The following is a 25,819-nucleotide window of genomic DNA, read 5'->3' as shown; positions in this document are numbered from 1 at the left end:
ATTTAAATTAGGCTTGAGATTATTCATGAAAGCATTTCAAACAACTAAACAATCAAATTTGCAAAAAACTTGTGCAAAATTCTAAATTGGCTTTCTTTGAAAAGATTGTTGTTGTTACCTATTGATGAATTTTTATGCTTAGCAATGCATTGATGAAGTGTTGGGTGCTTGTGTACCCAACATAATCTGCATCACACAGATCACATGAAAAAAAAGTAGACAATACACAACCGATTCACAATAATATTGTGAATCGGCAGAGTATGTTTTGTACAACTGTGTTGTCTACCATGGCTTGATTTCTTTGAGTTAAAGAAAACAATTTGATACTAACTTCAAACGGACAAAATCACTCAAGGATTTTTAACTGCGTACCTGCTTTCTTCATTTTAGTTTCTGCCTGCAACAGTTAAGAAAACAAAAGGAAGCAACTTTAGCAAAATTATCATTAAAAAACTTACACTCAGGACCGTTATCTTAATTCCCCTCTTCCTTTCAATAGCATTTATCAAAATGCTTTCTTGGAGTACCAGTAGGTAGCAAACCAGAATCTAGGTCATCTTACCCACTTTTAAGGGGGCTCAGTGTAGAGTTCAGTGCAAAGGAAGTGCTAAATATTCAAAATAATATGGGTGGAAAAATCACCAGCTGTCTACACCTTTTGCTGTCACTTGAATAAAAACCTGTTTTTTTGGTATGAGTGGAAAAATCACCAGCTGTCTACACCTTTTGGAGCTTGAATAAAAACCTGTTTTTCTTGGTTTAATGTTGTTAGCAATCCAATGCATTGAATGAACGGAATTGTTCGACAAGTTAAAGTTGCATTTCTCTTTTACTTCTGGGGCATAACGCAGCTAACCTTCTCTGAATGAAAAGCTGACTAAAGTAGTTCATTACATTTGAAAGGTTACCCAGTGAGGGAAAGAGGTGGAATGGAGCTTTTTGTTTGATGAAACAACATGACGCAGAGAGAAAACGTGAGCTACAAGCACAAGGTATCTATCATAAACAAGTTAAGAGTCTTAATCTTACATTAAATTTAACCGAGACAGGGCTTTCAAAGTAACCAGCAGCTGGCTATTACGGCAAGCAGCTACAGTTAAGAAAGCTGGCAACTTAGAGTTTGTATTTGCATTTGTATTTTCTTAAATTTTCCATTACAGTTTACAAATAAGGTGAGACTTGACCACATTAACAATACATGGAGAGGAGAGGGGTACATCTAATACAATAGAACCTCACTAACTCAAACTTGGTTAACTTGAACTCCTCACTAACTTGCACAAAATCCGATTTTCCTTGGATTTGAACCCACCTTTTTTCTGTAAACTCAAACCTTAGTTTTAAAATTTAAACTCCCTGCTAACTTGAAATGGTTAAAACTTTCCCTTGGCTCAAATTAACCCGATAACTCAAATTTTATTCAAATTCAGAGCGATTGTTTTTCCTCATTAAGACTATTGTTTTGCGGAATTGCGATTTCTGTAGCCATCGCCATTCCCTAACACTGGGCAACATAGTTACTGTAGTGTCTGAGTACATTTTTAACCAACTTCTTTGTGGGTTTATTGAGAATTGCATGTGGAATATTGTACCCGAAAAATCTTCCATTAACAGGTCTTTTGGACATTAAATCTCCTAGGATTTTGAAGAGCTTGGGGGACTCATTTTGTTTAAAACAGGCTACTTCCCTTATAGATGCAGTTTCTACAAACCTTAACCCGTTAACACCTAATATCAAAGAAAAAATTCTCCTATCTTGTCCCCATACTTTTCATATAAAAGTACTGTGGAGAAGTTATTAAAATATCTAGAAAAGTCACCTTGGGTGATCATATCCTTTATTCTCATGACCTCAGGGGTTAAATAAGCATTGATATTACAAGGAGAAATTTGATGCTGATCACTGTTAGGGCTAAAAGGGTTAAACAGCAGCCCTGTTAAACATAAAATGTACTCCTTACCTTTTCAATTTCTTTTGCACTTGAACCATCCTTCTTGAATTTATCCAGTTCTTGACACCGGGCATAGTACGTTTCCTTTGACTTTAGACAGAAGTAAAACACAATAGAGAGATTTAGAATTACGATCAAGGCAATTGGCAGAAATGACCATGTAATCATATTTACCCCATATTTGCCCATTTGCTGCTCACTGCTCAATGTGGTAAACACTAAACAATTATGCCTTGACTGGACCCTATGTACATCAATACAAGATATCTACCTTGGCTAGGTTTGCAGTCATTGTCTGAATGGTTTGCACTATCTCGGCTGTGCTACCGAACTCCTCTTTTGCCTGAAAAGAAATTATTTTGATCAGACACAACGTAAATTGAATTTCATGATTTACTAATGTAGAAGGTGTAGGCATGTCATCTTTAATAACTACCTTGAAGAACATGGATAGGACAGGTTGCAGGAGAAGGGAACCTTAGCATAGAGGGCCGGGATATGAAGATTAAAGGAGATGGGAAATTTCTAGGTGCCTGGAAAGGGAACAGGAGTCCCCAGGTGGAAATCTTATTAAGATCTTGTAAGATCTTGCAAGATCTTGTAAGAATCTTGTAAGAATGAAAATAACACTAAGATCTTAATAAGATATTGTTAAGATTTGTTGAGATTTCAGATCTTAACAAGATCTTACGACACTTCTTAACAAAATCTTAATACAAACTATACAATCTTCAGCATTTTAAGATCTTAAAAGTTCTTACAAGATCTTACTAAATTCTTGTAAGATACTTTTAAGAATCTTGAAAAAATCCTCAACCTAACAATCAATAAGATCTTAAAAAATTTTAATAAGATCTTATCCATTTCTTAATATTTTCTTATTCAGATCTTATCAAAATTTGTGACAAGATCTAATAAGAATTCTTGTTAAGATCTTAAGAATTAACTTACAAGAATCTTGTTAAGATCTTACTATGAGTTAAAAATAAGATCTTAAACAGATTTTGATAAGATCTTACCTATTTCTTAATGTTTTCTTAACAAGATCTCAATCAAAATTTGTACCAAAATCTTACAACCATTCTGAGAAGATCTTACTACCTTACAATTATCTTGGTAAGATCTTAGCACGAATACCGGTAATTAAGAAAAAGATCTTTCAAAAACAGTTTTTATGAAGATCTAGTTTAAAAAAAAACCTTCTGTTATCTCAATTCTTTATTAAGACCTCATAATATCCTACAAGAATCTTCACAGGATCTACATGTACGAATAAATGCCAGCAAGATTCTCTGTGATAATCTCTTTCTTCAGTGTCCTAAGTTGATAAACGCTATGTAGACATGTGTGTTTCCAAAAAAAGGCTTAAAAGATATGACTGTCAAGACTTACAGTTTGCAGTTTACAGATTGTATTCGCATAAAAAAAAAAATTAATGCACCGTCCAACACTGAAACGCATTTGTGAAAACACTAATACTACAAACCTTCTTTGATGAATCTAAACTCCATTAATTTTAATGCCAAAAAGAACAACAGTGCTTTGAATCATAATTCCTACGATTTTCATGTACAACACTAGCTTTTAAAATGAGCAAGAAAACGTGGATAAACGTGGGCCGGAATCACACTGAATCACAGCAACACAGACAACACCGGCAGCCATCTTGGATTTCATTCAGACTGGGAAGACTGGGCACCATTTTGGTCAGCAGATATGCCACTGCAGGCTCAGAGAAAGACCGTTTCATGTTAGATTTTAGGCGGGATACAAGTTTTCAGCACACATTTCCCCTGGATTTTACCTCTGTTAAAGCTAAAAAATGATGGCTTCAAGGAGCAAACTGTGGACAATCGTTTTTTAGAAAGAGGTAAGTCTCGACACCAATCATTTTGTGAAAGACTGCATGAAAATGTGCGATCATCCACGCAAATTGCAGACAAGATGGATCCATGCAGACAACGAGCATGCATATGTGCTTCTTGAAGATTGTTGAGATGGTCATTCCCCATTTAGTTTTTATACGAAGCCTTTGAAAACTTTTTTATGGAGTAATTTGTAGCCGGGTTAATATCATGACAGTCTTGGTATAAGCTGAAAACGTGAGTGATCGATCTTGATTTGGCGTGAAGATCAGTTTATGATCTTCGTGGAGTGTATGGCTCATTTTACTCAGATCAGGAACTAACAAGATTGTTACGGGTGAAAAGCTCACTGCAACATTGTCTAAAAAGTTAATGACAGCCTAGCCAGTCACTGTGATCACTCAGAAAAACTGACTTAAAGTGCACAATTTTCGGTTTTACTGTAGATTTTCAACTCCATTTTGTAAAGTCCAGGTCGAGACTCAACACTGCAACTTCAGAGTCAAGTCACCAAATCCTGCTCAATAAAGTCACTTATATTTATGACTGTTGGAGTCTATTTTGACTGATTTAATTTTGTTGTAAATCGTGACTTCTGCTACTTCTACTCAGGAACTATAATACTAAATAAAATTTTGTAACTTGCATAATGACAGTATTTGATCAGTACTTGATATCATAGTTGAAAATAGCAAGCAAAATAAAGGGAACACTAAGTAACAATCCTTTTGATCAATGCAATGATGTTTTCTTTTAAAGAGTGAGTTATTTCACTGCACGCACAACTACAATGTAAGTTGCACTGCCCAGACATAAATCTGTACAGTTAACAATGAAATAATCATTATAATAATCTTTTTGTATTTGAGCATGGAATTTTCTTTTTACATCAAAGCCACATGTAAATTTAGACTTGGGTTTCCTATGAACAAGGCAGCCAGTGCTGAGTTGTCTGCATGTGCTACTACAAAACACTGTGTACTCTGGTCAGGACATAAGTTAACATGACTGTCTTATTTTCCTGTACAGGTCCCTCTAGCCCTGGAGGTGCAGCTGAATGAAATGTGGGAGAAGATTAATTTTTCAATATTTTATTAATTTTATAAGTTGGAGCTGGCAAGCAACACTTGCAAAGTGAAAGCATCCGTGGTATTTTTCTGAGCCACCACAAATTATGAAAGTACATGTTTAGAACCAGTTGAACTGAGAGAGCATCTGTGAGTTAAATGCAGACCTTGTGAAAAAAAAAAGGGTTTATTTTTATTTTTTAATGTTAATTTACTTATTTTAGCTCATTTTTTTTTATGCAAGATTCACTTTATTTCTTGAAGTCAAAAATCAACGAAGTGCTTGTATTTTAAAGGTAGTGAATTTTGACCCAAAATTGTGGTACCCTAATGACTCTGCCTCTTTGATCTCTGTGTAAATTTTCTGGGACACAATCAAACCAAATTGAGTTTAATAGGTTCACTTATTAATTTTTGAGTAAAACTCAGTTTCCAGTTCAGTTTATTGCATGATTTGTAAATAAAGGGGACAAAAAATTATCATTAAATGAAATAACAGGTTTTCTATAGATCATATAAACGGTTTTAAAAGTCTTTGTTATAGTAATTTCACAATTTTATGGTGTGAGACCTTCTAATAAACTGTTGGTCAAATCTTGATTTTGTGTCCTATAATACCTCTTATGATGTCTTAAGCTTGAGATTGATTATTATATCTTGACTATCGACTTTAAGTTCCTTACTAAGATTCTTATCAGATTTTGCTAAGATCTTGTAAGATCTTACTGTAATCTTACCAAGATCTTGTAAGAATCTTGTAAGAATCTTACAAGATCTTGTAAGAATCTTGTAAGAATCTTAACTAAGAAGTAAGATAAGATCTTGTTAAGAAACTTAATAAGAATCTTAATAAGATCTTAATAAGATTTCCACCTGGGGACTCAACAAATATTGCAGGAGATGAAAGTGAACAGGGAATGGGGATGGTATGCAGGAAAGCCATCTACTCCCCCCCCCCCCCCCCAACCTTCTTTTGACATTTTTTTTTGTGTGTTATTCCAGAAATTTTCCAGATGCAACCCCTACCCCCTGGAAATTCCAGTTTAGCTTCATACATTCCTGTAATTAAAGACTTGGATGGTGCAGATACCCCTACCCCTCTGAATTTCCCATGACTTTCCTTGAGGTTGGTATCAATTGATATTTTCCGGACCCTTGCATCAAACAGTCATTTTCTACCATGTACCCCTTTTTTAATGTGCAGTTCCAGAAAATGTCCATTCTCCCCCCACGCAAGGTTTTTTGTTTTGCATCCCCCCTCCCCCCAAGATATTCCAGTTTAGCTTCATACTTTGCTTCTAAAATTTTAGATTTTAAGACCCCCCCTTAACCCTAGGAATTTCCAGTGACCTTCCATGGGGTGGGTATGGATTTTTTTTGGAACTGCACAATATGTTTTGTTCAGTAAGCCCTGAAGGCTCTTGCCTAAAGGGCGATTTAGACGGTACGATTTTGCCTACGATTTGTCGCATGCGACACGCTTACGCCATGCCTACAACACGAATCGCATCGTGTTAATCAACCTACAACATCTTAACGACAGACGCACACAACACGAAAAATGTCGTAGGATTTTAAACCATGTTTTAAAATCCTACAACAATCATAGGTAAAGGCAATGTTGAGTGGCGAGAGTTGCGTACGATTTTTACACGACGCAAGCAGCACGCGCTCTAGAAATCGCATGCGACAGTTGTAAGAGAAAATCATACCGTCTTAATCGCCCTTAAGACAAATTTCAAGGAGCCCACAACGCAAAAAGACGAAAAGTTAGGAGCCCAACAAGTGAAGTGTTAGGTGCTTCTGCAAAAAATTTAGGTGCCCAGAGCATTTTCTGGGATGCAGACTCCTGTTAGGTAGTTATTGAAGCCTCTACCTATTTCCTCCCTATTTCAAGAAGCACTCGTGAATGTCCTTACCTGTTTATGCCTCTCCTTCTGTTTATCGCCATATTCCTTCAGTTCCTTGATGAGATCTTGGAATCTCTGCACAACTTGCATGTGAGCATTTGCTAGCTTCTCAGTTGCAACACGTAACACCCCCCAAAGTGGCTCAAATGTTCTGTGAAAGTAGAGTACATATATGAGCATGTGGAATGGATAACGAAATTGCGGACAAAAACAGAACTATAGGAATTTCAAAATGACTCTCTGGTACAAGAAGTGTTAACTTTATCACTTAGAAAGGGTAAACAAAATTAATATAATATTCTAATACTAGAACAGAACATACCAATTTCAGCGGTATAAAAGTAACTAATTATATCAGTGGTATAAAATTAAAATATAATCAAGACCTCAATCATTCTTGCCAACCATGATTAAGTCTGTTTTATAATTATTGAACTGAGTGGAGTGCAATTTGGTCTGAAATCATACGTGTGATTTCAAAATTGAATGAGCGCGCAGCGTGAGTTCGATTTGAAATCACAAGCGTGATTTCAGACCAAAATTGTGCGACACAAAGTTTAATTACCACTTTATTACACCTATTTTGAAATCACAGAGTTTTATTGTCAATATTACATTCTATTTTTGTTACTTCATTTCCATTTTGATGAGCTAAAGAAAGGATGCGACTTAGATCAAAAAATGGTGCAATTTAGGAATAAATCGCACTGTTGAGAGCCAATCAGATTGCAAGGATCGCCAGTGATTTCAAAATGGGTGTAATAAAAGACTAAATCCCATTTTTTTTCCATGAGAAAACACATGTTAGGCCTTATTCAGTTTGAAAACAATGCAGCCTAAGGGTCAATTGTGCATGCCAAAGAATTGAATTAAACTCTGGGATTGCGATTCACCCATCAACATTTTTTTCATTTCTTCTAGCCAGGGTATAGAACATCATAAAACCAAATATTACTTTATAATTTAATCAAATCATCCCCGGTATCTAACACAGAAAACCCATTACAAAACCACCAGAAGTGGTTATGTGAAATCTGCCGAAACATCCTGTCATCCACTTAATCAAATCATGTCCATGTAATTTTTTAACAAATTACCCACTTAGTAATCAGTGCAATTGAAACCAGGAAGGGGAGTTTACAACAGACAGATGAAACCAGTGATTTAATTCAATTGGCAACTTGCGATGATTGATTAGTTTGTCTAAATCACATCTATCGCTATTGTTATTATCAATTTTGTTGTTTGTGAAACATTAAGTAAGTCCTTTAAACTATTGAAAAGGATTCTGTAAATTTTGGGGGGCAAAGAAATATGTAAATACGAAAATCTGAATTATAAGGCAGCATTACTATAATCTAACAAGACATGGAAAGATAAATTATGTTTCCTTTACAAAGGAATGTCTGTTGCAAATAAAAAACAAAACAAAAATAATAGGGTGGACATTGTTTTGATATAGAAAACCAACTAAAATTATTATTTCCAACTTCGAAATCTACTCGTTGGAATTTCAAAATTTTAAAATACCAAGGTAATTTAAACTTTCGTATTTTAAATATAACACAATCGTCCACCCGTCTGAGGTGTTGTGTAAAGGCGTATCAAAACAAAGAAAACGTAAAAACGGATTTTCATCAGAACAATTCAGGTTTAAATCTGTTGGGAGCTACAGAAATTCCCAAAGTTAATTCAAGACAAAACCACAAAACCAATACAGTCCCACCAAATATTGAACAATACTTTTTCAGTAAATGGGGTTCGTAGCAAAGTTTGAAACCCGCAATTTCATGCTGAACGTGTTCACAAATATAGCATAACCGCATACGTGCAAACTGTCGGAAGAAATTATAGCATTCGCACACCATTGGGTGTTTTGCTTGAGTTATTTTAACAAACATCTAAACTTAATTCACTTCTGGTTTTAAGAATGATACAATTTAGGGAGCAAATGAGAGATTTAAGCTTTAAATGACCTTCGGGGAACGGAGAAATAGCAGCTGTATATTAGCAGGTATAAAGTTAGAAATTAGGAACCATATATATCGCGATGAAATTAAAGCCCCTAAAATCGAACGTTCGCCAATTTGAAAGCCGCAGTTATTTTTATACAATATTAACAACTAAACCATCTATTTCCTTACCCAAGTTGAGTGACAGGAGTAGCAGATTTCGCTAATTTAAGGAGTGATTTAGCGTAGACTTCCTCAACGGCGGATCTAAGAATCAAGGAGAAAAGAAATGGAGATTCGTTTACAAGTTAAATCACGAAACATTAGCTACCCCAAAGCGTGGTTGTTTTGAAAATAATGCTCACCTTTCTCGCACGAATTCCACAAGCTTGCAGCTTGCATTGTTGCCATATTTCATGTTGTGATAAAGCACGTCAAATCCAGCATTTTTCTCCCCCTAAAAGCCGAAGAAGAATACAAAAATTGTATGTTACAATCTAGCATTCCGGATGTCAAACAGCTAGATCGAACATGGAGCGAAAAATACAACTTTTAGAGGACAAACGCACCCAAAAATGGTCCTCGAAAACCACCATTTTCTATCTGAAGTCCAGAATCTGGTTGTCAATCCTTAGAAATCTCATTAGGTTACGAAAAACGCTAAGATCGACGACAACATGGCAGCTTTATGGCGAACGGAAGCCTTCACCGACAACAGCGAAGGCCTAGTTCCTTCGCGGCCTTTGCTGACAGAGTCGTGTAGAATCTGGGTCGAGAACAAAAAATGGCCATTTTAATTTGAAAACTTGCGATTTTTTTGACAGTTTGAATTGTGTTGTGATAGTCTATGATTGATAAGGGAAATTGTTTTCTCCAAAACCCATAAATCTATTCAAAACTGTTGACAATATTTGAATTTAAACTGTGAAACTGAGATAAACTTCCAGCAATCAAGCGCTTTCATGAAATTTGAGCTATTTAAAGTTGGATCGATACCGGAAAATCATTTTTTGCTTACATATTTTTTCCTTAGTCAATAAAACTTGAGGTCTTTTAGTTCGAAACCAATGCTTATTTCGTGATAAAATAAGCTTATTTAAAAAAAAAAAAAAACTAAAACCCGTAAAGAGCCTGTACGCAGACAAACTTTTGACTTATTAATGTGAACAGCGAAAGATTATATGAAAAATGAAAAAGTTCGCCGATTGAGGTCCAAAATTTCGAAGACCAGAGATTTCCCTTTCTGGAGAATCAAAACTTCCAAGAGTAAATCCAAACACAAAATTTCAAGCGTACCTGGTCTGTGTCATCAAATATTTTGCTTTCTTGTTGTTTTACGACACATTTACTTCGGCTTGTTTGAATCTTTGCTTTTCCAACTCGTGCAAGAAGACCGCTAAGCGAAAGGTTCACTCTTTCTCTGCTTGTTAGTCTTTCGCGAACCCAGTTGTTATTCTGATCTCTCAGTTCATCGCAGCTGTTTTCTTCGGGCTCCGAGTCTGCTAAAATGAACCAACTGCTTGAAGAATCGTCTTCATCGATAACACAAGATGGACGAATACGCGATTCATTTGGCGGAGAAACTACTGTCTCGTCTTCGCTTTCAGTCAAAAGCCCTTCATCTTCGGCAAAGAGGTTTTTAGAGCCATGAACAGAGAATAAGAAGCCAATTGAGTCCCTACGTTTCATCATCTGGTCCTAAAACTGCCATTTTAAAAGTTCCTTGAAACTTTTAACTCAACTTGACAACTTTCTTCTCAGTTTTGTAAGTTGCAATTTTTCGGGAATCCTCTCATCTTTGAGTTCTTTTCAGGTAATTGAATCCTCAGGTGCAAGTCCCTGTGCTTAGAGAGCGTAATTCAACCACTCCCTTTTGTCTGAATATAGTATTTTACGCATTTTCAGCTCAACTTTTCAACCGTGCGCTTTGACTACAAATTATAAATGGGAAGTTTGAGGCGAAATTACAAGTTCCCGGATGTTGAATGAAATAGCCGCTTTTTGGTATATAGTAAGAATGTGAACCATTGCAGGGATTTGGAAGAGCGATGACTGATTAGAATTTGTCAGTTTACCAAGTTTGAGGTTCTGTCTTTAGATTTTAACCATATAGGAGGCTTTCAAAATTCGGAAATATTAGAGCCGACTTTGTACGGATTTGGGGGACGCCATCTTAGAATTAGAGACATTTGTATGGAATTTGGGCGACCTTTGACAGGTCACAGCTAGGTTCCTACGCAGTGAAACATAACCAAACTTGGCAAACTTACTAATTTTTATGTGATCTTCCTGGGGATGGGGTTCATTTCTTCATATAACGCACTGCAATTTGCAATTTGAGCAATGTGTAAAATAGCGTCCAGTCCCTTCATGAACTTCGGAACGGGCAATTTTCGTTTCGTTTCGTGAACCATCGCAAGATAAACATGTTCGAAAACCCTACAATATCGTGTGGATAACTCGTGCTAAAATCACCGCTTATTTACACACGCTTCGAGACAATGTTTAAAACTGCTACTAGTGGGCACGATACTGAAAAGTTTCATTTAAAAGAGTGCAGCAAAAATCACAAGTGTAAACAGGCCTTAATTTTAATAAGCCCACGCAGGATATTGCAGGATGACGAAAAAAAGCTTGAAATCACTTGCCGGAGGAGAGTGATTTTACAAGCTTTCCAGTGTTCTCTTCTAGCATACCACTTGGGTTTCATATTCTGGTAAATCCTGATAGAAAATACGATCTATTGTTTTTTTAAGCTGAAATAACTTTAGTAAAAAACAGTTTTGTTACGAGTTTACCGCTATAATAAACCACAGGTTTTTGACCAATCAGAATGCGCGTAGTATCTCAGTTATTTTATGACATGTCTTTTACCGAGTTACTCGTTCATTTTCCGTTCCTGTCTTCTTCCAATTTTCTTATAATTCAGTATATTTTTGCGTGTTTATGTTTAGCTAATATAGCTTAATATGTGTCAAACTGTAATGCCCGGGTAATGAGCAACACTTTGAATTGTAATGGAGTCTAACTCGGTGTGGAGTGAAGAAAATTTTCTTTTGCTATACGGGGCAGGATAAATGAATGTTGCGCCGCTAGCAGAAATGACATAAATGATGGATTTGAGAATTAACTCTGCAGTGTATGTTATACGTTAAAGTGCTAAAGTGAACCTCATCGGAATTTCCCACTGAACGCTTACTTCGACGCTCAGTAGGAATTTCCTAGGTTCACTTAGCATTCTAACAGTGCACTTAAAGGGGAAGTATCATGGGGGTTTTCATATCTTTTGTTAAAAATGATGAAATAAGACCCTCAATCAACTGCCAAATAATTCTAGAATGACAAGAGGAAAGAAATCAACTCAATTCTTGAAAGGAACAACCCGTGATCTGTTCTAGCGCATTTTGGAAACAAAAATCAGGCGAGAACTTGAAAAACATTAGCCTAACATTTTTCAAGTTTTAATCCATACCGGCCTACTCTGTCTCTGGTCCGAGGCACTAATCGACAGTTTTATTGCACTGCGGTGATAATTTATAACAAAATTGACAATTATTTCGTTGTTTCTGCTGACAGACAAACATTTTTGGGTTTTGAAATGACAGCAAATTTGCATGATACTTCCCCTTTAATTTTGTGTCCTTAGTGCTAGCGACACAACATTCATTTACCCTTCATTTTCAAAATTCCGCAGTTACTGCCACAATCACTCACTACTTGTTCCCGCCTGGTCTCGTAGAAAAGTCAGGAGAGAAACGGACGATCAAATCCCAAGGTTCGAATCCCGCCGAGGTCAAATGGTTTTTTCTTTGCCTCGCGCAATCTCCCATTTCCTTACTAGAGCTAACGCTCAGTTGGAAATTCATGGATTCACTTTAGCACTTTAGCATACACTGCAGGGTTAATTCTCTGATCCATTATTATGTACGGGATACATTGCTACTCTATGCAACCTGCAAGTGTAATCAGAGTTATTACATTACAACACTGCCAAAGTATGGTGACGGTGCACAGTCAATATTTGTCGTTCATACACAACAGATATCCTGCGATATACGCAATTTGGCATGTTTCCGGAAGAAAATAAAATGACTGAAAAATGGCAGCTTTCTGCAATAAAACTGTGCTTTGTTATCAAGTGCTGAATAACAAAACAATTATCCTGCTAAATCTTGCGAAATGTCCCCTGTTAGTAGTTCAGGAAGTACGAAGAAGAAAAGTCCTACAGATATGAAAGTAGATACAAAGTATCGATCATATGAATACCCCATAACCATATAAACAATAAAATATAATCTTTAAAATACTTGCTTTTCAGGATAACCGATAGAAGCGTATAGTTCACCAAAGTAGAGCACCACTTTCACAGCTCACGATCGCCTGTTCTGTCGTGAATTGTAATACCATCGTGAATTGTAATACCTGTCGTAAATTGTAATAACACTTGTCGTGAATTGTAATACCTGTCGTGAATTGTAATAACAGTTGTCGTGAATTGTAATAACCTGTTGTCTTAATTTGTTATAATCCGAGCTGTCGTGAATTGTAATACCACGTTGTCGTGATTTGTAATACGTCTTAAGAACAAACAATTACAGAAGAAAATATAAAAAATGACGCAAAAAAAACAACCTTTATTTTGATCCATGTGTATTTTTTAAAAATTTGAAACACAAAATATATATTAATCCAGCTTAAATTCGTAACATTTGTTTATGCTTTGAAATTGGAGCACGACAACGTTGTAACAACCGAACAGTATAATTTGTCAGGCACCCTTGGTTGGGCAAAATTGTTCCACTGACCGTATTTCAGCTGCGTGACTTTTCTAAATTACGACAAAAATACGCTTTTTCATAACAAAGTATTTTAAAAATATGAGTGGTGAATGAATACATTTGGACAAGGAAGTCTCATTCTTTTTAAAATGCTCTGCAATCGTGTTCAACTTGTCTCAACGTATGAGAGTCACGTACATACTTGACACTCGGTTGTAAATAACAGTTCCTTGAAGACTTCTCAGAACAAAATCTTCAAAAACAACATTTGAACAAAACGTTACTCTATTCAAACAGAGATTACGCTACAGAGGTCGCCCCGATAACCTTAAAGATAAAATTCTCTCGGACGGTCAATATCAGCGAAAGAATGTTGGCCTTACAAAACAAACAAAAAACGCGCAAAAACATTTTGCCGTTTGTTGCAGAATATCGGCGCCCTTCTGTGCTTTACCTAAAAACCATTCAGATGAGTAAATGGCACTTGATAGAAAATCAGCCTCTGCTAAGAGAGATCTACAAAGACCCTTCCTACTTTCGTACAAAGAAGGGAGATCTTTGAAAGACGACGCATTCGTAAGAGCAAATTAGCTTTGAAGGTCATATTCTTCCTATCTCGACCAATAGGAGCCGTGTTTGGCCTGTCATTTTACCATCATTGTATAATTGTTTGTTCTTAAGACTTATTACAAATCACGACAACGTGGTATTACAATTCACGACAGCTCGGATTATTACAAATTACGACAACAGGTTATTACAATTCACGATAGGTACGTTATTACAATTCACGACAACTGTTATTACAATTCACGACAGGTATTACAATTCACGACAAGTGTTATTACAATTCACGACAGGTATTACAATTCACGACGGTATTACAATTCACGACAGAACAATCGCCGGTTACTTGTGACTTCGCCATTAATCTTCGGAAAGTTTCCGGAACATCTTCGGATATCTTCGCCATCGCCCTTTACCCAAACAGGAAGTTTATACAGCAAGCTTGAACGCACGTTTCTCTGGGCTCTCCGCGTGTTGTGCTCGATAAATATACGAGAGACAGACTATACCTATCCTGGTGAGCCTCATTTAGCTTCAGTTCCCAATTTGCAGCAAAGGCTGCAAGATAACTGAAGGCTTCCAACTGTACTAGTTTCTGATTCGATGGCTTTAATATTCTTTACTACAACAGACCGAATCACACTTTGAATATGGTCCGAGTAGGCTCGTTCTTGTTAAGCTTAAGCTTAGCATTCTCTCTCTGGTTGTCCGTAAAATCCACTGAAGGTAAGCTTATTTCGATAGTTGTGTTTTTCAGATAAACAGATCTCGAAAAGAGCCACAGGTAGAGTTTAGAAAATTTGCGAAGTCTGCTTGAAATGTTTTTAGTTGATTTGCTCACTGATGTGTAAAGCAGAAGTTAACTTGAAAAGCTTATAAAAAGTTCTGCGTCGTTCACTACTTCGCCGCTCGTTACATTGATTTTATCCTATCATTTAAGACTTTATTTACTATTCCGTAATGTTTGAAAACGAAAAATTGTAATAAAAAACCATTGGCGATTTGGTGAATTAGAGGCGACAGTTGGTCGACAGTTCGTTCAAATATGCAAAATTCTCTATTAGATTAATTATTATAATTTTAGCAAAGTTAAACCCAGTCGATACGCTTGTATATTGGACCCCTTATGCCGTGCCCATATTACGATAATTCCATGTTTTTAACAAATGATCAGGGTGTTGAATAGCAGTTGTTGGAATAAACACTCCCAAGTTTCAAGTTTCAAGTTTATTCAAAAATTCAAAAATTTAGCAAAAAAGAGAGACTGGCCCGCAAGTAGCGAGAGCTAACTTGAATGCTAATGAAAATGCAGATAAGCAGTCAGTCGTCAGAGCCCGGTTATTCAAAGAGGGGTTACCTCTATCCAGTGGATAAATCGCTATCCAGCGGATAAAATGTACCCCAACCAGCAGATTTTATCCGCTGGATAGCGACTTATCTGCTGGATAAAGTTATCCACTCTTTGAACAACTGGGGCCAGTTGTGGTTAATTAATTATGTAACTGGGTATAAAACGTAATTATAATAAGCATATAACTGATATTATAGTAGTAGAATGATGATATTAAATACTTAACACAAATTAAAGTACGCAAGTACACGTTAAAATGAGCATTTCTATACAATAGACCCTTATCACACGGCGGCCATGTTAAGTCTCAAGAGGATAAAAAGCTTTGTTTTTTTCCCCGGGGGAGGGGGACTCTCATATGAAAGGGGCAGTCTCGCTTATCGGTGTAAATTTCGGATTTTGGTCTCACTTAGGGCGTTCTGGGTAAAACGCCATTATATTTAGCCGTGAAGGTCTCGTTTAGGGTTGCACGCGAAAAGTTACTGTATTTTTTATTGGTCTGTGTTTTAAAATGGTCTCTCTTAGGGGGTCAAAAAAGTTTTGGCCATGCCCAGATTGGTCTCCTTTAGGGGTTTAATTCAAAACTTCCGACGAGCATCCCCGCCCCTGTCATAGGAGAGTCCCCCCCCCCCCCCACCCCGGGAGGCTTTGCACGGTAAGCCTCGCACTAGATTCGCGTCTGGCCGAGGCTTGCCGTGCTAAAACAAAGCTTTTTATTCTCCTGAGACTCAACATGGCCGCCGAGTGATAAGGGTCTATTTGCACCTTTTCACAACGTTTCTAATAGCGTTCTGGTTCTTGAGCAAAAGACGTGTTTTGCCGCGAAATGATGTGATGCAAAAATACTTCTATTTTTATAGAAAGAAAAAGGAGCTTCAATTTAATCCCTAGACGAACCCTGGATATAACGAACCAATTCCCCTGGTCCCTTGGCTAATTTACGTTTTGGTGCCGCAAATATTGCTAGCGCAGCGTAAAAATTGGCAAAATATTCAATCTCGTGATCTTTTCACAAATCGTTTTACCAACATCGCGCTTGGCGAAATAATATGTTGTAAAACGTTTGATGCAGTGAGAACTGCGCTACCCGAAGTAGGCCATGCAGGTTACAGATATATAGACCATGTGCGAGAGGTAAACAAACTCTCAAAGATTTCTGCCCTCAGACGACTCAAGAACTACCTAAGAAGCACCATGAAGCAGGACCGCCTGAACAACTGCCTACTGATGCACTGTCCCAAATCGATCACGGACACACTAGACACTGTAAAGATTGCAAAGAGGTTTGCTTGTGCCAACAAACAACGCAAAGGGCATTTTTGAAAATTTGAGTAGGGGTATGCGCATGGCTGGGTGAAAGATGAGCAATGCGATGTTGTGTTTTAAGTAATATATCAAACACGAGGCACAGTGTTTCATCACATATCAAACACCGAGAAGAGAGTTGAAAATACGACGCGTAGCGGAGTATTTTTGACGAACTTCGATCGAGGTTTTTGATACTGTGATGAAACACTGTGACGAGTGTTTGATATAACTTCTTAAACAATCTGATTTTGAAGGGGAAATTAAGGATACAGAAACGAGGAGTTTTTCATCAGATATTCAAACACGTCACGGTGCATGATTTCCTTTGTCTTTGCCTTTTGAATTATTAATGAGTTTCAGAAGCCTGGTGAAAAAAAGTTAGATGTATTTTTTTCAGTGAGTGACACAGAAATACTTGGAAAAAGAAAATCCGAGTTTTCCCAACAGGGGTTGAACCTAAAGCCGCCGTTACACGTTGAAACTTGTGTGCAACGGCGCTGCGAAACAAGTTTCAGCAGGTGTTGCACCGTGTAACATGGTCGGTTTCGTCAGTGAAACTTTTTCGAACTTCCGTTGCGAGACAAGCTTCAAGAAAAGTAGAACCGCTTTCTACTCCTGCAGCGGCTCGCAACGGTCGCAGTGGTGAATAAACAAGAGTTTCACGTGTAACACCACTTCGTGAAACTGGCCTCGTTCACCGTTGCACACAAGTTTCAGCTAAAAGTTTCAACCTATAACGGCAGCTTTAATGTGCAAGTCGTATCCTTTTTTATCTCCATTTTCCAGCTCTAGTAACGTGGCCCGAAGGGACTTATGGGTTGCCCAAGGCAAAGACTGGTTGTCCTGTGTCTGCGAAGACAGAGTGGACCACAGGATGGCTGTATCAAGACACTGAAGACAACGACCACAGAAACCTCAAATCACGGAGTTTTCACCTAGACGCAACTGTAGCAATTGATATTAACAGGACGTTTTGCATGACGGTCAAGAACAACGAAACGACAGAGTGGCCAGCTGGTAAGTAAATAGCAAAGACTACGCGAGTAAAACGAGCGAAAAATTCAAGCGCGCGAAAATTTATGGAGACGATATGAAATATTCGTAGTCTAGTGGTTCAATAAAACAACTTTAGAGCAACAGTTTTCATCGAGTGTCAAAGTAATTCGCGTTTGCCTTGGTTTTGCTTTGCTAACGCTTTGTGATTGGTTAGAAAAACTCGCGCCACTTTCTCAACCAATGAGAAACAACCAAAACTAACAGTGACCTGCTCACGAGCATTTTCCCGCGCTTTTACGCGGGCTGTACGCATTCGCTTTGACTTACGATTGGTTCATCGCGCTCTTTGCGTCTGCTGTGATTGGCCAGAGTAGTTACTTTGGTACTGATTTTGGTTTCGCGTCACGTAATTGAAATCCGTTCTTTAAATCACTTGAATAACAAGGGAACGCGAATGTTGTAAGTTTTCACGGAAGAAGAAATAAAGCCTTAAAAACACGGCTTTCATTTCTTTGTTGTTTTCCCCTCGAACTGAAACAATCGGCCGACGATTATTTAACAATTATCCTACGAAATCTCCAGGAATATTGCCTGATACTTAGCCAACGAGGCCGTGGGTAAAGGAAAGTCTAAGTCAAAACCGAGGGACAAAATCTTGTGGAAAAATTTTTCCTGATTAGTAATTAAATTCGAAACAAAGCTCATTAGCTTAATCTGGCTTTGCCGAGCAACAGGTCTCAGTATTCTAAATTTACGAGTGAAACATGTGATTGTTTATCCAGGGAAATATTGCATATTCAAGAAAGGAGACTGCCCTAAAGGATTCCGGGAAGGGTCCATCTTCTGGGACGACGAGAACAATAAAAACATCAACAAGAATGGAGGGACACTTCCTGACGGCGTATACAACGAGGATACCTTGATTTTCTACTGCTGCAGAACAGATGGTGACAAACTAAAGCCCATCCCTCTCCCTGTGATAAGTCCTTTTTACCTTAAGGCGTTTGATTCACCAGAGTGTCAACGCGTGGAGGGTGCTGTCGCTACGGAGGAGTTTATAAGATTTGACAATGAAGACACTTCGAACAAAGACACCCAGAATGGCAGCTTCCCTTACGGCGCAGGAATATCAAATCACAACTTATCTTACTGCTATTATGAAAGTAGGTATTACTCACCACAGAAAACTTTTTCTTTGGAATGAAGTCCTATACTCCAAAGAACGAATTAAGTAAGCCGTTTGAGAATTGCCGTGAACCTTCATCATGAAAGCGAGGCTTAGTGCAAAGCTGTAACTATTAACTAAGTTTCGTAACAAAAATTTGGTTCCTAGCCTCACTTTCATAATGAGGTTCAAAGCAACTCAGAAATGACCTATTTGTCAATGGAACTTTCTTTGTTCCGTCTTAGGGTAATTTATTAGGGTGATTTTCGCTGGAAAACGAAACAGGCTTTGCTTTAAAAACTTACGGTAGCCATATTGCATGGTTAAACAAAAATCGAACGAACGTTAATTTATATACTTGCATCGTACACGAAAATGTTTATCCATCTTTTTTAAAAGCTAGATTTCCTAAAAAGTCTGCGTTGTTTGTTACTTTATTCGTTAACATAGACCGTGATATAGACGAATTTCGTTTTGAGAATCTCTCCCTTTGTACAACGCTTTTAATAATCTATTTTTTTTTACCGCGTTTTCAATCGTTTGCAAATTGCTTGTTAAGGAAGACCAAACCAAAAATACAAAAAATAAACTTGAATAAGATCCTCCGTTTTCATTGCGTTCTGGCGTATTATAACAGTTAAAAAAAACTTAACGTCACCGGTCCAATTTAAACAATTTACTCGTGTGTATAGCCATAGTTAACGTGCTTGTTTTTTGCCTTCTTAGACTGTGACTACACGTACAGCTTAAATAATAACGCGCAGATTGAATTCAGCTCTCCAAACTTTCGCGGCGATGGATACCCTCTCGCACAGAGATGCACGTGGCGATTTGTTGCCCCGGAGACGGAGATAATCCACATTAGTTTCCTTGAAGTAGAAATCGAGGAAGGGGACGTCTTTGACATTAAAGATGGCTGGAAGAGTGGGCCGGCTATGGCATATAATCCAAATCCCGATGGCTACAGATCTCTATCTAATTTTCTTTTCATGGAGTTTCGGTCATTGCCCTCTCCTTCTTTAAGGAAAAAGTCCAAAGGATTCCGCGCCGTGTTTACCGACTCTTCGAGTAAAAGTAAGTGAAACATTACGGTAACCTTGTACCCAGTTTTACTGAAGGTTTGAAAATGAGTGAAACCTACGTGCGGGATTAATACTACGGTTTGATTGTCGAATATTTGCTCTAACGCCGGCGCCCTGTGTTCTCACTTTACAGCACCGTTTCTCTTCAAAAAAAAAAATGTGCCCGGTTCTTATTGCGTTCGACGTAGTAAGAACGCACTGCTAATACAGATCGGAGTCGAGATTGTATGGGACAATCAACAAATGAATGAATGGATCTGTGGGACGCATATCTGGCATCCCCGCAGATTTTGCAGGGGCGGATGACATCATCACCAACTTGACAAAGGAGAGAGAACCTGGAATCGAGATCATTGAACGTACTTCCTAATCGTTTGATTATTACTAGTTTTAAATTTCTTAATGAGACTTTTTCAACGTCAATGATTTTGCTTAGGTTCTGGACAATTTGAAGTCCTTGTTATTGAACGTAAAGTAGATATAACCTTCTTTTACCAGGAGGTTGATGATTATTTCCGTTTTGTTGACATCAAGAGGGGCAATCATTCAAAGGAAAGGGCGCTGAATTAAAAAAATACTGTCTACCAAGCGGGTAGTTGGCGGTAACGATTCCAATTTCTGTCCGTTCTGTTTAAATTCTTAGGGCCTCCACAGGCGAGGCAAACTATTAGAGGTAACTAGCCTTGTAGTTATTTCAGTTATTTAACAATTATTCCACAAGCGCGCGTTGGATATGCAATGATAGATAGCCAATTGCCGAGTTGACTATAATCATACCGTATCCCACGACCGTAAAGCCAATCAAAGCTCTGGAATTGCATTATCTAATAATCCAATTTTTAATAAATAAAGAACTAAATAAGTAAATGAAGGTTGTCGGATGTAATTATACCAGATAAGATAGGATATTTCACGATTTATAACCTTCGTTGCATTTTAAAATCCTAGAGGCGCTTTCTTCTGCTCCCGAGTGGCCATCAGGGACATTTGGACTTCCTCGTACCAGTCTCGGATGTCCTCACTCGGACAACATCACATGGTCTACGGGATGGAGATTTCAAGACACAGAAGACAATAGACCAAACAACTACAATTCATACAGCTTTCACATGGACGCTTTAGTGATGAAGAACGATGTGAACAGAAGTTTCTGCATTGCAACAAAGAACGATGGAGCAAAGAAGTGGCCGAAAGGTGACACTTTGGGAGGGTTATCCGTTTCACTCGAAATAAAAGGGTTATCCGTCTCACTCGAAATAAAAGTTTTAAATATAACGAAAAATAAATAGCACAACAGGAAAGTACTGCTCAGTAGCTATTATTTGAATGGTCACACTTTAGGATTTCATCGACAGACTCACAAGTTATAACCACCCTGTACAGCGTACTAAACAGCACCACAGGAAAGTACTGCTCAGTAGCTTTCATTTGAATGGTCACACTTCAGGATTTTGTTCACAGACTTAAAACTTAGTTATAATAATAAACAGCAGCAAGGGAAAGAACGTCTCTATAATGGTTTCTAATAATCAAACCATAGGATGCTATGTTATTGATCGATTAGTTTTTTTCGTTCTTCGGTTTTGTTTTTGTACGCGCTAAAACAAATAAGCAGCTATCACTAGCTAATCTGAAGGTTATAAGAAAGAAAATAAAAGTCTGGTTTCTCAATAGAGTTTATAACTTAAGGTAAATTGTCCACCGTAAAGGGATTCGAGTGCTGACGTTTCGAGCGTTAGCCCTTCGTCAGAGCGAAGTTATCAACTCTGTTGGTAAACCAAACATTTGTTTCTACTCCCCACCGACGCAGCACCACAGTTTCTTTAGAAATTAACCCCATTATGTATTTGCAAGAAACTAATAAACTGGCAATCTTACCATCCGTTGATTGTGGGTAGTACACTGTATAGTGCTCTACACAGCACTACCCACATGTACGCAATGTGTACCTGTTTTTCATTTTTCCCGAAGTTTGAGTTCTCATTTCTGTTTTTAAAATTTATCGCAGGTCAATATTGCATTTACAAGAAAGGCGCATGCCCAGAAGGCTTCACGGAAGGATCCATATTTTTCGACGACGAAAATATGAAAAACCGAAACAAGATGGGAGGGGTGGTACCAGACGGTGTATACAACAAAGATACAAAGATATTCTACTGCTGCAGAGCGGACGGCAACACAACCGACACGATCACCCTTCCCACGATTGTTCCGTTTTACCTCATGGCGTTTAAAAGATCTGAGTGTCAACAAGTTAGAGGTGCTATGGTTACGAAGGAGTATATAAGATATGACAACGAGGACCAGAGTAACAAGGATAAATTGGTTGGAACGCACGCGTACGCGATTGGAAATCTAATCATCGGTTACTGTTACTATGAAGGTAAGTCTGCATAGGCAGGGAAACTCCTATCATTGCACAGGCATCCCACAAAGGGGGGGGGGGGGTGGCCCAACCGTGCACAGGCAGCTCACAGGGGTTGATGTTGGAAAGTCCCGTCAGTGCACAGGCATCCCACATTGCTAATGATGGAAAGTCTCATAATAACACAGGCAGCCCACATTACTGATTTTGGAAAGTCCCATCAGCTGCACAGGCATCCCACATTGCTATGGATAGTTAAGTCCCATCATTGTACAGGCAGCCCACATTGCTAATGATGGATAGTTAAGTCCCGTCATTGCAAAAGCTTCCCACACTGCTGATGTTGGAATGTCCCATCAGTGGACAGGAATCCCACACGGTTGATTTTAGAAAGTCCCATCAGTAGCACAGGCATCCCACACGACTGATGGTGGAAAAACTCGTCAGTTGCACAGTCCTCCCACATGGGGGATGGTTTAACAGTGCATAGGCAACTGATGGATAATGCAGCGACCAGTTGTACAAAAAGCAGGAAAGTGAAGCCGGATATTTGTGTAGATCAAGATCAGCAATATTGAATAAAACGTAAAACCAAATGCAAGGCTGATCGGCCAGCTAAAAAGGGTAATTTTGTTGCCCAATATTTCGGTTAGACAAAATTAATCTACTTCAGGGGCTGCAAAAAGCTAAGAAAAAATGGGATATAAACGGTTTCAATATTTAAAATGATACTAATGAAAAGTTGAGATATGATTGGTTGACAAACATGGAAAGCAGAAACGTTCACAGGCTGCCTTGAGGCTAGCCTGCGAACGCAGACGTATTTCCGGCTGTCGCTTTTCGGCGGAGAGAAGCGACAGCCGGAAATACGTCTGCCTCGAGGCTGATCGTGCAAAGTCGCAACAGTGCAAAGGCTGAAGAAACTATTAAGAAATTGAAAAATATATATATTATTGTTTTGATCATCTGCCTTATTCTCCGATGAAAAAATTCCAGTATCCCAGTATCCCAGTGTACCAACCGCGGCTTGCCAAAGAGTCTGGGAACACTGGGTTCGAAAACTGGCGCACAGGCTCCCTACGGGGTCGATAGTTAGCCCGATTTCTGTGACATGAAGTAACCCTAAATTGGTGTATAATGTCCGTCACTGCATTTGAAATTTCTGATGTCGTGCTTACAATGCAAGTCAACGTGTAAAAGTAAGATATAACGTACTATGCGAAAATATGGTTCACTGGCGAGGATTCGAACCCCGTCCTCCTGCGTGAAAGCCAGACGTGATAACCATTGCGTCTTATCACGTCTGCCTTGAACGCAGGAGACCGGCTTCGAATCCTCGCCGGTGAACCATATTTTCGCATAGTACGTTATATCTTTCTTATACACGTTGACTTACTTTGTTCCTTTGATATGACAGGTCATTACAGTGATCCTATGTGAAGATATGGATGATTCACTTAATATGAATATTCCCTGGCACTGTCTTTGTTTCATGTTATAATGTAATACAGCCATCGGAACACTGTGCTCTCTAGCTGTAAGGAAAGGTAAAAGATAAAGTTTCGCTTGTGCCCATTTTTAAAGCTGTGTAGTGAGATAAAAAGCTGCAAGACCACAGAGACAAATCGATGGGTGGTGCCGGATCTCTTGTAGACCAGGATGAGTATATTATTTTGTTAGGAACATAAAGTCTGGGGAAAAGTTTTCTTGTCTGAGAAGACAAGACGACGAGGATGCCAGCTTTCAGTCTCCGCTCTCAGCTTCTGAGAGAAAACCAGACTCGTTACCCACTACGCTACGGAGTACCACATTAGCTAAACTATTTATTCGTTTTCCTCTCCACCTGCAGCTTGCCATTACACCATCAGCGAGAAATCACAGGCGTTCTCCTCCCCGAATTACCACGACGACCGTTACCCTAACTCCCAGGTCTGCACCTGGCGTTTCCTTGTACAAAAGAAAACTCCTCCAAACGAGCAGATTTTGGTCAAGTTCCCAGAATTTGATCTTCAAAAAGGCAAAGATGGTGACGTGGTTAGAATATATAGCGGATGGGACGACAAAGCCCCACTACTTGCCGAATTCAACGGAGACAACCCTCCCCCCGCCGAGGGCGTGGCTTCTAGCACCCCTGTCGTGTTCCTAGTGTTTAGTTCAGACTCACGAAGGCAGTCACGTGGCTTTCAAGGCCTTTTTGTCAATCAGTGTGAGTACCGCTTTTATTTTTTAGTCATTTCAGGATCTTCTTATTACATGACCCAAAAAATAAGTCCCACAAGTGTTACACTAGTGTCATGACGTGATTTGCCCGAGTCGAGTGTTAGCTCTGCCTCGATGACGAGGTCTAGCAACACTCAGGTTCAAGTTTAATATTTTCAAATGGTAGATCAAGGTGTATAAATGCCAGCTACCAAAGTGGCATTAATTCGCTCCTGTTACTGTCCATTCCAGTGGCTGGCTAAAAGTTACCAACACACGCATGCGCGGTACGTTTGACTTTGTCATTCTTAGCCATGTTCCACCGCAAGTGGTACGTTATGTCTTTTTCTTATTAGGCGTTCTCGGTCAGATTGCCGGTTGTTGTTCGTACAAACTAACTCAATGTGTTTCTTAGTCGTAGAAAGCTAAAAATATTTTGCTTTCAAAATTGTCAAAAACTTGACCTTTGTTTATGTAAAATAGTTTTTCGGGTCCGAAAATCTTTCCGGGAGTTTGAGAAACGCACGCCAGGAACGTTTGATGGGTGACCAAGTAACTTCATCCTTTGGTTCAAGCGAGAATAGGACTTTTCTCAGTTTACAGACTAAATGGCTTTTCTTTGAATCCATCGATAAAATGTTCTTTTTTCTCTCTCTATTTGGTAGCATTTAATGCATCTGCAGTGCCCAAAGAGCCAATAACTCTCCCAGGAACTAAAACGACAACATTAACACCAACGATAACGACTCGAGCAGCGATTAAAACAAGTCCGTCAACAAGACAAGGTAAGAACTTCCTTAACTTGCGTGGACGCATGCGCATTGCTGGCCTAAGCTTGGGCTGATGAGTTGGTTGAAATTAATTAAATTTCTTCATTACTTCAATCTGGATTTTGCATAAACTAAAAACTCAGAGAACATTTACGTCGGTTTTAAAGCGACTAATCGTTATCTGAAATGGTAAAAGGCGGTGTAAAGGTTCTCAGCTAGCACACGGACATATAGCCTCCCTTGCAGACGCTCTTTTGGCTCATCTAAAGGAAGTATACCTTTATGATTAACTTTAAAGCTAATATCATTGTTGATGGGCTTTCGAACACCTCGAACAATAGTGGCAGATATAAGAAAGACGTAATGCCTATCATATCACGTGTATTGGGTACTTTATACTTTATTTATTTATTTTTTTATTTTATTCTATTTTTAGTTTACTCTATTTTTAAGTTATCTTATGAATTAGTTAACGAATCAATAATTAAT

The 25,819-nt window shown here is 38.4% G+C and overlaps 2 protein-coding genes and 1 long non-coding RNA gene across 7 annotated transcripts in view; 2 read left to right on the top strand and 1 right to left on the bottom strand.

The window, feature by feature from the left end:
- The window catches only part of LOC146456916 (F-BAR domain only protein 2-like), a 31,383-nt gene extending 20,699 nt beyond the window's left edge, over positions 1-10,684 (bottom strand). Inside the window, exons 1-7 of one of the 3 annotated variants that reach the window (XM_085092512.1) lie at positions 10,046-10,684; positions 9,115-9,206; positions 8,942-9,016; positions 6,807-6,948; positions 2,227-2,298; positions 1,965-2,045; positions 376-400 (exon numbers count right to left, since the gene is read on the bottom strand). In XM_085092512.1, coding sequence (XP_084948638.1) covers positions 376-400; positions 1,965-2,045; positions 2,227-2,298; positions 6,807-6,948; positions 8,942-9,016; positions 9,115-9,206; positions 10,046-10,441 — 883 coding nt within the window. In that variant the 5' untranslated portion in view covers positions 10,442-10,684. Of the gene's footprint in view, positions 1-375; positions 401-1,964; positions 2,046-2,226; positions 2,299-6,806; positions 6,949-8,941; positions 9,017-9,114; positions 9,207-9,318; positions 9,470-10,045 lie in introns of those variants that run through there. The other 2 variants (XM_085092511.1, XM_085092513.1) reach the window with 2 other exon arrangements.
- LOC146456915 (uncharacterized) overlaps positions 795-25,819 on the top strand; it is a 28,415-nt gene continuing 3,390 nt past the window's right edge. The window contains exons 1-9 of one of the 3 annotated variants that reach the window (XM_085092526.1): positions 14,529-14,611; positions 14,726-14,820; positions 17,540-17,770; positions 18,532-18,912; positions 19,641-19,988; positions 20,945-21,190; positions 22,005-22,379; positions 24,211-24,567; positions 25,226-25,345. In XM_085092526.1, the coding sequence (XP_084948652.1) occupies positions 14,745-14,820; positions 17,540-17,770; positions 18,532-18,912; positions 19,641-19,988; positions 20,945-21,190; positions 22,005-22,379; positions 24,211-24,567; positions 25,226-25,345 (2,134 nt within the window). In that variant the 5' untranslated portion in view covers positions 14,529-14,611; positions 14,726-14,744. Of the gene's footprint in view, positions 996-14,528; positions 14,821-17,539; positions 17,771-18,531; positions 18,913-19,640; positions 19,989-20,944; positions 21,191-22,004; positions 22,380-24,210; positions 24,568-25,225; positions 25,346-25,819 lie in introns of those variants that run through there. The other 2 variants (XM_085092528.1, XM_085092527.1) reach the window with 2 other exon arrangements.
- Positions 3,271-5,487, top strand: LOC146456917 (uncharacterized). The gene is made up of 2 exons (XR_014858690.1): positions 3,271-3,825; positions 4,850-5,487. It is a non-coding gene; the product is annotated as an uncharacterized LOC146456917 (long non-coding RNA).

The sequence above is a fragment of the Pavona decussata genome, unplaced genomic scaffold (assembly GCF_977016875.1).
Source record: "Pavona decussata unplaced genomic scaffold, jaPavDecu1.1 SCAFFOLD_253, whole genome shotgun sequence".
Taxonomy (NCBI): Eukaryota; Metazoa; Cnidaria; class Anthozoa; order Scleractinia; family Agariciidae; genus Pavona; species Pavona decussata.
This window is presented reverse-complemented; position numbering and strand designations above follow the sequence as displayed.